Source organism: Callithrix jacchus, chromosome 17, assembly GCF_049354715.1.
Source record: "Callithrix jacchus isolate 240 chromosome 17, calJac240_pri, whole genome shotgun sequence".
NCBI classification, from domain to species: domain Eukaryota; kingdom Metazoa; phylum Chordata; class Mammalia; order Primates; family Cebidae; genus Callithrix; species Callithrix jacchus.
The window spans coordinates 51471475-51484281 of NC_133518.1; the positions used below are offsets into that span (position 1 = coordinate 51471475).

Here is a 12807-nt window from a genome sequence, read left to right on the forward strand (position 1 = left end):
CCTAGCTTCATCTTTTTATTACAAATTCTATTATTTTCCTTCCTGCCTTCTTCATCTACTGTTTGTTCTGTTGGATTGTATGTATTTTTTGTTTGTTTTTTTGAATGGTAATACACATCCATATTAATAAAATTCAATGGCATAAAAGGCATACATAAAGTGAATCTCTCTATACACAAGATAATTAACACAACTAAAAGATTTCTGTTGTGCTGAGGTTTCAGAAAAAGTGTCAAAAATCATTTTACTAATAAGTTCCTTAGTAGCAGTAACATGAAATAGTAACTGTCCATATCAACCACTTAAAGTTATGTTGAGCTTTTTTTTTAAGAATTTCAATAAATTCAATTTATTTTTATGTAAGCATAAATGATAACAAGCAAACTTCCTTCCTTTGACACAATTCTATTTGTAATTGTACTTTGTAATATGAAAACGTGAAAACATTTGGAGTAAATTATGGCATAACAATATGGTGGAATACAAGCCATTACAATTAAAAATCAAAACGACATGTACAGAAATATAACATTGAAGGTTTTTTGTGTTTTGTTTTTTTTTGAGACAGTCTCACTCTGTCACCCAGGCTGGAGTGCAATGGAGCTGTCTTAGCTCACTGCAACCTCCGCCTCCCGGGTTCAAGCGATTCTCCTGCCTCAGCTGTTCCAGTAACTGGGATTACAGGCACGCACTACCACACTCAGCTATTTTTGTATTTTTTTTTAATTGCATCTTAGGTTTTGGAGTACATGTTCAGAACATGTAAGATAGTTGCATAGGTACACATGTGGCAGTGTGATTTGCTGCCTTCCTCCCCTTCATCCACATCTGGCATTTCTCCCCATGCTATCCCTCCCCAACTCCCCCCACCCCGCTGTCCCTTCCCCTAGTCCCCCCAACAGACCCCAGTGTGTAGTGTTCCCCTCCCTGTGTCCATGTGTTCTTATTTTTTATCACCCGCCTATGAGTGAGAACATGCAGTATTTCATTTTCTGTTCTTCTGTCAGTTTGCTGAGAATATTGTTCTCCAGATTCATCCATGTCCCTACAAGGGACACAAACTCATTGTTTTTGATTGCTGCATAATCTATGGTGTATATGGGCCACATTTTCTCAGTCCAGTCTGCCATCGATGGGCATTTGGGTTGGTTCTAGGTCTTTGCTATTGGAAACAGTGCTGCAATGAACATTCGTGTGCATTTGTCCTTATAACAGAACGATTTACAGTCCTTTGGATATATACCCAGAAATTGGATTGCTGGGTCAAATGGAATTTCTATTTCTAGGTCCTTGAGGAATCACCACACTGACTTCCACAATGGTTGAACTAATTTACACTCCCACCAGCAGTGTAAAAGTGTTCCTATTTCTCCACATCCTCTCCAGCATCTGTTGTCTCCAGATTTTTTAATGATCGCCATTCTAACTGGCATGAGATGGTATCTCAATGTAGTTTTGATTTGCATCTCTCTAATGGCCAGTGATGATGAGCATTTTTTCATATGTTTGTTGGCCTCATGTATGTCTTCTTTTGTAAAGTGTCTGTTCATATCCTTTGCCTGTTTTTGAATGGGCTTGTTTGTTTTTTCTTGAAAATCTGTTTGAGTTCTTTGTAAATTCTGGATATCAGCCCTTTGTCAGATGGGTAAACTGCAAAAATTTTTTCCCATTCTGTTGGTTGCCAATTCAGTCTAATGACTGTTTCCTTTGCCGTGCAGAAGCTGTGGCGTTTGATTAGGTCCCGTTTGTCTATTTTGGCTTTTGTTGCCAACGCTTTTGGGGTTTTGGTCATGAAGTCCTTGCCTACTCCTATGTCCTGAATGGTTTTGCCTAGATTTTCTTCTAGGGTTTTTATGGTGCCAGGTCTTATGTTTAAGTCTTTAATCCATCTGGAGTTAATTTTAGTGTAAGGTGTCAGGAAGGGGTCCAGTTTCTGCTTTCTGCACATGGCTAGCCAGTTTTCCCAACACCATTTATTAAACAAGGAATCCTTTCCCCATTGCTTGTTTGTGTCAGGTTTATCCAAGATTGTATGGGCTGAAGTTGCTTATCAGTTTCAGGAGTTTTTGGGCTGAGACGATGGGGTCTTCTCATGTCTATCTCATACTATCATGTCATCTGCAAATAGAGACAATTTGGCTTCCTCCTTTCCTATTTGAATACCCTTTATTTCTTTCTCTTGCCTGATTGCTCTGGCTAGAACTTCCAGTACTATATTGAATAGGCGTGGTGAGAGAGGACCATCCTTGTCTAGTGCCAGATTTCAAAGGGAATGCTTCCAGTTTTTGCCCATTCAGTATGATATTGGCTGTTGGTTTGTCATAAATAGCTTTTATTATTTTGAGATACGTTCCATCAATACCAAATTTATTGACAGTTTTAGCATGAAGGGCTGTTGAGTTTTGTCAAAGGCCTTCTCTGCGTCAATTGAGATAATCACGTAGTTTTTGTTTTTGGTTCTGTTTATGTGGTGAATTACATTTATAGATTTGCGTATGTTGAACCAGCCTTGCATCCCCGGGATGAATCCTACTTGATCATGGTGGATAAGCTTTTTGATGTGCTGTTGCAATCAGCTTGCCAGTATTTTATTGAAGATTTTTGTGTCTAAGTTCATTATGGATATTGGCCTGAAGTTTTCTTTTCTTGTTGAGTCTCTGCCAGGTTTTGGTATCAGGATGATGTTGGTCTCGAAAAATTATGTGGGAAGGATTCCCTCTTTTTGGATTATTTGGAATAGTTTCAGGAGAAATGGTAACAGTTCCTCTTTGTGTGTCTGGTAGAATTCAGCTGTGAACCCATCTAGACCTGGGCTTTTTTTGTGTGGTAGGCTCTTAATTGCTGCCTCAACTTCAGATCTTCTTATTGGTCTATTCATAGTTTCGACTTCTTCCTGGTTTAGGCTTGGTAGGACACAAGTGCCAGGAATATATCCATTTCTTCCGGGTTTACTAGTTTATGTGCATAGAGTTGTTTGTAATATTCTCTGATGATGGTTTGAATTTCTGTGGAATCTGTGGTGATTTCCCCTTTATTGTTTTTTATTGCATCTATTTGGTTATTCTCTCTTTTCTTTTTTATCAATCTGGCTAGTGGTCTATTTTGTTGATCTTTTCAAAAAACAGCTCTTGGATTTATTGATTTTTTGAAGGGTTTTTCGTGTCTCTATCTCCTTCAGTTCTGCTCTGATCTTAGTTATTTCTTGTCTTCTGCTAGGTTTTGAGTTTTTTTGATCTTGCTCCTCTAGCTCTTTCAATTTTGATGATAGGGTGTCAATTTTGGATCTCTCCATTCTTCTCCTGTGGGCACTTATGGCTATATATTTTCCTCTAGAGACTGCTTTAAATGTGTCCCAGAGATTCTGGTATCTTGTGTCTTCGTTCCCGTTGGTTTCGAAGAACTTCTTTATTTCTGCCTTTATTTCATTGTTTATCCAGTCAACATTCAAGAGCCAGTTGTTCAGTTTCCATGAAGCTGTGCAGTTCTGAGTTAGTTTCTGAATTCTGAGTTCTAACTTGATTGCACTGTGGTCTGAGAGACTGTTATGATTTCCGTTCTCTTGCATTTGCTGAGGAGTGATTTACTTCCAATTATGTGGTCAATTTTAGAGTAGGTGTGATGTGGTGCTGAGAAGAATGTATATTCTAATGGATTTGGGGTGGAGAGTTCTGTAAATGTCTATCAGGTTTGCTTGTTCCAGGTCTGAGTTCAAGCCCTGGATATCCTTGTTAATTTTCTGTCTGGTTGATCTGTGTAATATTGACAGTGGAGTGTTAAAGTCTCCCACTATTATTGTGTGGGAGTCTAAGTCTCTTTGTAAGTCATTAAGAACTTGCCTTATATATCTGGGTGCTCCTGTATTGGGTGTGTATATATTTAGGATCGTTAGCTCTTCTTGTTATATCGATCCTTTTACCATTATGTAATGTCCTTCTTTGTCTCTTTTGATCTTTGTTGCTTTAAAATCTGTTTTATCAGAGACGAGAATTGCAACTCCTGCTTTTTTTTTTTGCTCTCCATTTGCTTGGTAAATCTTCCTCCATCCCTTTATTTTGAGCCTTTGTGTATCCTTGCATGTCAAATGGGTTTCCTGGATACAGCACACTGATGGGTTTTGGCTATTTATCCAATTTGCCAGTCTGTGTCTTTTGATTGGTGCATTTAGCCCATTTACATTTAGGGTTAATATTGTTATGTGTGAATTTGATACTGCCATTTTGATGCTAGCTGGCTGTTTTGCTTGTTAGTTGATGCAGATTCTTTATTTTGTTGATGCTCTTTAGCATTTGGTATGTTTTTGGAGTGGCTGGTACTGGTTGTTCTTTTCTGTGTGTAGTGCCTCTTTCAGGAGCTCTTGTAAAGCAAGCCTGGTGGTGACAAAATCTCTGTGTACTTGCTTGTTCGCGAAGGATTTTATTTTTTCTTCACTTCTGAAGCTCAGTTTGGCTGGATATGAAATTCTGGGTTGAAAGTTCTTTTCTTTAAGGATGTTGAATATTGACCCCACTCTCTTCAGTCTTGTAGGGTTTCTGCTGAGAGATCTGCTGTGAGTCTGATGGGATTCCCTTTTTGGGTAACCCAACCTTTCTCTCTGGCTGCCTGTAGCATTTTCTCCTTCATTTCAACCCTGGCGAATCTGATGATTATGTGCCTTGGGGTTGCTGTTTTTGAGGAATATCTTTGTGGTATTCTCTGTATTTCCTGGACTTGAATATTGGCCTGCCTTGCTATGTTGGGGAAATTTTCCTGGATAATATCCTGAAGAGTGTTTTCCAGCTTGGATTCATTCTCTTCGTCACATTCAGGTACACCTATCAAACGTAGATTAGGTCTCTTCACACAGTCCCACATTTCTTGGAGACTTTGTTCATTCCATTTTGCGCTCTTTTCTCTAATCTTGCCTTCTCGTTTTATTTCATTGAGGTGCTCTTCGACCTCTGATATCCTTTCTTCTTCTTGCTCAATTCGGCTGTTGAAACTTGTGCATGCTTCACAAAGTTCTCGTGTTGTGTTTTTCAGCTCCATCAGTTCACTCATATTCCTCTCTAAGTTATCCGTTCTTGTTATCATTTCATCAAATGTTTTTTTAAGGTTTTTAGTTTCTTTGTGTTGACTTAGAACATGTTCTTTTAGCTCACGATGTTGAACTTTTAATAACTCTCAACAGAAACAGGCATAGACAGGATTCTAATAATCTATTGTTAATTAAGTCACACTAATTTATGCAATTTGATGAGCCATCAGCTTTTCTCACTGGCTGTTTTATAGCCTCGTGTTTTTACGCCAAAAATAGTTCAGATAATATGAGATGTAACTCCAGAGAAGTTTCCCAATTTGTATTAAAAAAGAAAAGCAAACATTTATAGCATAAGTATCTCATCTTTTCTTTGGATATTAAAAGCATAAATAACAAATATAATGATGTCAGAGAAAAATGAATTCATCCTCTTCAGTAGTTTCATAAATCTAGCTAGTATAATAATTTGTAATATTATAAATATTATTAATTTATAGTATAATATAACCACAACAATAAAAGCTCTTGTAAGGTTATAGAGAAGGTAGTGATCAATTTTTTTCCAGTTTTGGTTGCCTGGCTATATATGCCAGGTTCTGTACATATTCACCAGGTAAATATATATTGGCTACCTGTTATGTACCAGGTTCTTTGCTAGAAATTGGTAAATGAACCATACATGCTACCTGACCATTTAACCTTTACATTAACCCTGTGTAAGAGGTATATATTATTGCTGAAACAATTGAGCATTGGAGAGGTTAACTAACTTGTTCAGAGTTATACAGCCAGTAAATGGTAGAGCTAGGATTTAAATATAGGCCTGTCTGATTCCAGAGCCCACATTTTCACACAAAGCTACAATAGTATATGTAAGTTTGCCACAGGAGCAAGGGAGTGCAAGCACACACAGTTATATGGAGGCATGAAACCCAGTAACTCGTGTTACCCAAATGGGCTCTGCAATGTTATGTGGCTTGAATAACTTGCCTAGAGTATTGCTGCAGCTGCCTCACTGGCCCACCTATAGTATATTGAAATCATAGTAGCCAGAGTGACCCTCTTAAAATACAGATCATATCATATCACTCCTGTATACAGAACCTTCCAGTGAAGGTTCCCCTCCCTGGACCTCCTGCCTCCTGCTTTAATCCCTTAAAGTAACCACAGCCATTGCTATCAGTTTGGTGCAATATTCCTTCAACTTTGAGTATTCATTTACAATCTTTTTCTTTATGCAAAAATTATATCATACTGTACATACTAATCTGCAAATTGATTTTTTGGCTATATGTACAGCCAAATGAACATAAGAAATAAAAAAATAATGTCCTGTATTCTTAACATCAAGATATATATTCCCTTGTACATATTGTTACAAGGTAGTATGAGGAAAGCTTTTCATTTTATTGGTTACAAATTACATAATGATTGTTTTATCATATTGCTGTATAATGATGGATTTTATATTTATAAAACTAACAGTATCTTTTATAACAATTATGCTTTGTATCTACAGCATGAAATAACTTACTTTAAAAAGTACTATTGATGGGCCAGGTGTGGTGGCTCATGCCTGTAATCCTAGCACTTTGGGAGGCTGAGGCAGGTGGATCACCTGAGGTCAGACATTTGAGACCAGCCTAACCAATATGGAGAAACCTCATTTCTACTAAAAATACAAAATTAGTCTGGTGTGGTGGCACATGCCTGTAATCCCAGCTGCTTGGGAGGCTGAGGCAGGAGAATTGCTTGAACCCAGGAGGCAGAGGTTGCCGTGAGCCAAGATCATGCCATTGCACTCCAACCTGGGCAACAAGAGCAAAACTCTGTCTCAAAAAAAAAAAGTACTATTGATGGAGTACTGTAATATTTGTTATGCAGTTAGATTAATTACTAAAGCAAATGCTTAATTATGCATGACATAACATGGGTTATTAACATATAAGTAATTCACTATAATTCCTTTTTATCACAGTTACTTCCAGTTAAGAAACTTTAACTGCTTTTGCATCTGCTCATTAGCAGCGACATTAAGCCTGTGTAAAGTAAAATGAGAAGGATTGATGGCCAGCAATGGAACCAGAAGACTTAGCTTTATATAATCAAGGCTAGTTGGCTATTTTATAAATGCAATATGCCACTGTGGGTAAAGATCTGAAATTGACTTTTGATGGAAAACATGATTTTGAATGTGTTCGATATTATTTATTTCTTCATTGTTTTAACTTTTAATATGTTAAACACCTCTTTATTTTTTTATTACAGTCTCGAGTTATAGCAGTGCTGGATTGGGAGCTTTCAACCATTGGTCATCCTTTGTCAGACTTAGCTCATCTTCTTCTGTTCTCCTTTTGGCCAAAGACAGTTCCATTGAAAAATCAAGGTTCTTATATTCAAGAAAATTCAGGTATAAAAACATAATGTAGTCTAAATTGCTATTAATATAAAATTGTCTTTATTACTTTCATAATTAGAATATAAGATCTTGGCTTTTAGATAATGGTTTTCATTTGTTTCTTAAACATGTTCCTACTTTATTATTACTATTTTTAGAGGCAAGGTCTTGCTCAGTGACCCAGGCTGGAGTACAGTGCCATGGTCATAGTTCACTGAAACCTTGAACTCCTGGGCTCAAGTGATTCTCCCACTTCAGCCTTCTGAGGAGCTAGGACTACAGGCACACACTACCATTGCCCAGCTAAGTTTTAATTTTTTTGTAGAGACGGTGTCTCACTGTGTTACCCAGGCTGGTTTTAATAAGTTCCTGCTCTCAAGTGATCCTCCCACCTCACCTCCCCTAAGTGCTGGGATTATAGGCATGAGCTGTCGTGACGGACCTGCTTCATTTTCTTTATTAAATTTTCTGAACTTAGCATGCCACTTGTAGTAATTTATGACAAAATGTAATCCTTTGCATATAATAATCTTTTGGGAATCAAGATTTAGAACATGTTTTGTTGTGTGGGTTAATGATTATTATATTCTATTTTACATATCCATCTCATAACATTTTGAAATATTCACCATGACATTTTAATAAAAGTTTATATTACATGCTGTTTTTTGTAGGGATACCATCAGTGGAAGAACTGATTTCAATCTATTGCCGCTGCAGGGGAATTAATTCTATTCTTCCTAACTGGAATTTCTTTCTTGCCCTTTCATATTTTAAGATGGCTGCAATAGCACAGGTAATTAATTGTTTTAAACCCATGTTTCACCATTATTTACCAATGTACTGTTGACAATGTTTTCCAGTCTTCTGAGTTTTAAATTCTTTATCCTTAGATCATTTTGCTTATCATAATGACAAGTATCAGACATGGATAAAATATAAATTCAGAATTTACAGTATAGGAATTTGGCGAGGACAAAATTTAATGTATTATCACTTTTTTTATATAATAAACTTACAAAATGGAGGGAGGAAGAAAGAATGATATAATGTTAAAAAGAGAAAAGTATGTAAGGATTAGTCATTTTCTGAATATCCAGTGTAAGAAAAAGCGAACACCTTTTGATGATCTCTGCCTCAGACTATGAAATCATTTGTTAGTTAGGGTTGATGATGAGGGAAGAATTATCTTTGTACTTCCCAGGGGCTAACACAGTATCTAGTATGTAGTAGCCTCTTGAAATGTTTTTGAGGCTAAGTGCAATGGCTCATGCCTATAATCCTAGCACTTTGGGAGGCTAAGGCAGGTGGATCACGAGGTTAGGAGATCCAGACCATCCTGGCCAACATGGTAAAACCCTGTCTCTACTAAAAATACAAAAATTAGCTAGTTGTGGTGGCACATGCCTGTAGTCCCAGCTACTTGGGAGGCTAAGGAAGGAGAATCGCCCGAACCTGGGAGGCAGAGGTTGCAGTGTGCCAAGATCACGCCACTGTACTCCAGTCTGGGTGACAGAGTGAGACTCCATCTTAAAAATAAATAAATAAGTTAAAAGTTTTTGAGCAAGTAGATAAATAAGATTATTTATTTTCATAGTCATATTTGTGTGATTAATTTTGAAAGATAATTGAGCATAAATTTAGGTTTTTCTCTAATTATATTATAATCTAAACAAATGCCTTCTTCATACTAATCCAGTTTTCTGGCACTTTGAATCTTAGAGGTTTAAGAAATTGAGATGCTTCATCAATAACAAGGGCTTAGGATTTTAGAAGAAAAACAGGTAAATACTTTTAGAAGCAAAAAAGAGTGGGAAAAGAAGGATTAAGGAAAATTATGGTAATATTTCCTCTGTTCTCAGAGTTCATGCTATCCCTGAACAACTATCTATTTAATAGAGACAGGGTTTTACCACGCTGGCCAGGGTGTCTCGCTCTCCTGACCTCGTGATGTTAAATCTGTTTCTACAAATAAGATACCAAATAGCCTTTAAATTTGAAATGGCTTTTCATTTCAAATAAAAGTTTGATGTGGATTATGATTAAAATGTACAACACTGGCCGGGTGCGGTGGCTCAAGCCTGTAATCCCAGCACTTTGGGAGGCCAAGGCAGGTGGATCACGAGGTCAAGAGATCAAGACCATCCTGGTCAACATGGTGAAACCTCGTCTCTACTAAAAATACAAAAAATTAGCTGGGCATGGTGGTGCGTGCCTGTAATCCCAGCTACTCAGGAGGCTGAGGCAGGAGAATTGCCTGAACCCAGGAGGTGGAGGTTGCAGTGAGCTGAGATGGCGCCATTGCACTCCAGCCTGGGTAACAAGAGCGAAACTCCATCTCAAAAAAAAAAAATGTACAATAATGACTGTATATACATAATATTGTACATATAGTAGCTTTAGAGATGATCATAAACATTCCAATCTAACTGGAAATATAAAATTGGATATGATGGAAGAACTATTATATAGTGTTTTATTGTATAAGGAATTGTATAAAGAAGACACAGTGATGTTTGTCTTTTGGTAAGAGGAGTTTATTATATTGAAAGTACAGAAATAGAGAATTATCAAAGAAACACTGATTAGCATTCAACTAACACTGTTCAAAAGAGAGTTTTACCTAAATTAGGGGCCCAAAAATGAGATAAAATATTCTTAGAGATCATCTCATTGTCTTCTCTTTGGTTTTATAGTTTTTTTTTTTAATCTTATTCTGAATTTCTTTCGATGTTCCCCCATTATGAAGGAGGGTAGTGATCTTTAAAGGTGAAATAACTTGCAGATTTGGTATCTTTGGTAACTGCTGAGATCATTTTCAAGTTTGGTTTAGTTATAAATTAGAATATTGTTAGGATGAGAGTGTGTTACCTGCATATAAGTATGACTCTTTAGAAGAGTATAATTACCCCTGCATGTACATTAATATCGATAGTCTATTTTACATCTTCCTACCCTGTGCTGAGGAACTGGAAAGATTGATTGATAGTTGAAGGACTGTTTTCAATGAATTTTAATTGCTCTTTGTTAATTTATTTATAGGGAGTATATAGCAGATATCTTCTGGGAAATAATTCATCTGAGGATAGCTTTTTATTTGCCAATATTGTGCAACCTCTGGCAGAAACTGGACTACAACTCTCCAAAAGGTGAGGAAAATAGATTATTTGGCTAACGCAAATTAGAGCCTTTATTGGGTATGTGAAGGCTATAAATTTTAGGGGTATGGGGATTATTTTTATTGTATATACCAGGATTACTGCTGCCAATCACAACAGTTTTTGTGGTAAGTCTCTTCTAAGACTAAAAACAAATCGACCTAAAATATAAAGAAAATCTTCATATTTAGGTTTAGAAGTATCTTTGTACCACTTGAATGTGTAAACTTTTAATGATATAGATAAAACTTCCAAGTGTTTCCTTCTAATATTTATGCCACTTACATATAGCCAATATTTAAAATGTATTACATAAGATGATTTATTAATTTACAAATATTATTCTCTTTCACTGCTATATTTCATGAAGTTTTATTCAGACATTTCGTAAGCATCTTTGAAACCCACGTCTTTATCAGCGGAGGACTTTTTCAGGCATCGAACACACTTTGGCAGTTACATTCCCATTGCTTACCAAATGTATGATGTGATGCTGTCCCAGAAATTCTGCTTAAGCCACAAGTATCCATGGCATAATGTTAGGACAATGTCTGTTTCCAATTTATCATGTAGATGGGTATTTGTTCTCTCTACACCATAACAACTGGCTGTTTTGCTTCATAATGACCTTTACAGGTCTTCTTTTTTATTTTATTTTATTTTATGTTCTGGGATACATGTGCAGAACCTGCAGATTTGTTACGTAGGTATATATGTGCCATGATGGTTTGCTGAACCTACTGAGCCATTCTCTAAGTTTCCTCCCCTAGCCTTCCATGCCCTGAAAGGCCCTGTGTGTTGTTCCCCTCCCTGTGTCCATGTGTTCTCATTGTTCAACTCCCACTTATGAGTGAGAGCAGACAGTGTTGGTTTTCTGTTCTACAGGTCTTCTTTATAATAATATTCAGCAGCTGTATTTGTGAGGCATATGTTAATACTAAGAATAATGATTAAATTTGTGTTCAACTTTGCTTCCTCTTTTGGAGATTCTGACAGGTAACTGAATCAATAAAGATTCAAAACTAATGAAGCAGGATTTTTTGCTCCTTAGTTCAGCTAAAATCCAGGTTCTTGTCTCACAAACAGGAAAAATTAGGCACACAGACGCATTGAAGGGTAAGGAAGGCAGATTTATTAGGTGGAAAGAAAGCTCTTAGCAAAGAAAGAGGGAGTTGTGCTAACAGGCTCCCACCTCACAGATTGAATACCAGGCCACCACACAGGAGCTGAAGAGGCCAGGCTTCTCCTGCTGCATAAGGTGTGATTCCTGGTGCCTCCGCCCATTCTCCTAGTGTGCAGGAGGGTCCCCAGTTTGTTCAGACATGCCCAGACAAGACCCCATGCTGTTTCCCTTATCTGTCTCCTGCATCTATCATTCCTCACTCTAAAGAAGTACATCTAACTGCCATTAGAATAAGGATAAAGACTGATCTTGACTGCTTTCTGCTGACAGGGGTGCTATTTTTGGAAGACAGCAGTCAGATCTTTTTCAGAGACCTATGGTCCCTGTAAAAGGGGCCATCATACAAGAGTCCAGCTGCATGACCATTTGGAATTCAATGGCCTGGAAATGAGAAGAGAAAAACCAGGTTATTAGAAAACATGTAATCAAAACAAAGCAAAAAGGGATGGGTAAGGACAGCTCAAAAATCCAGAGGCTGCCCACACACCCAGATACCTGGAGGCTATAGTTAGGCTTACCAAAGATTAGCTGCACGGGACTTGGATTTGGCTAGCTCCTTTGGTCTTATTTTTCCAAAAAGAAAACCTTTGAGTCATAGGCGCCTTATTTATTTCTGTCACCCAGCTGGATTTGCAGGATAATTGCTCAGAATTAAAATATTGGTCTAGATTTTTGCATTACCCTTTGCTTTTGTTCTTTCTGAGCTGCAGCCAGAAATCACTGGTTGGTTCACAGGAATAAGCAGGATTAGTCTAAAATGAAGGGAAGAAACAAAAACAAATAATGAGTCTAGAATATAATGACAAATGTATAAGTTTTGAAACATAATTTTTCTTTCTCCAGTTCCCATTTTTGTTAAAAACAAATCATGATAGGACTGAGTTGTTTGCAAAATAGACTTTAGTCTTATACTTGGCCTGATTATTTGCATAAAGTGTCACAAGAATAATTGTTTTTACACAGGCTTTTAAAATTGGCTTTGATGGAATTCTGTTTCACAAGAAATCTCAGATAGGACTTTCTTTTTTTTTTTTTTTTTTAATTTTTTATT

General features: G+C 37.0%; 1 protein-coding gene across 1 annotated transcript in view; it reads left to right on the plus strand.

Moving 5' to 3' along the window:
* The window catches only part of ACAD11 (acyl-CoA dehydrogenase family member 11), a 122284-nt gene that overhangs the window by 20416 nt on the left and 89061 nt on the right, over nucleotides 1-12807 (plus strand). Inside the window, exons 6-8 of the mRNA XM_035278302.3 lie at nucleotides 7286-7427; nucleotides 8090-8211; nucleotides 10458-10564. Coding sequence (XP_035134193.2) covers nucleotides 7286-7427; nucleotides 8090-8211; nucleotides 10458-10564 — 371 coding nt within the window. The remainder of the gene's footprint in view (nucleotides 1-7285; nucleotides 7428-8089; nucleotides 8212-10457; nucleotides 10565-12807) is intronic.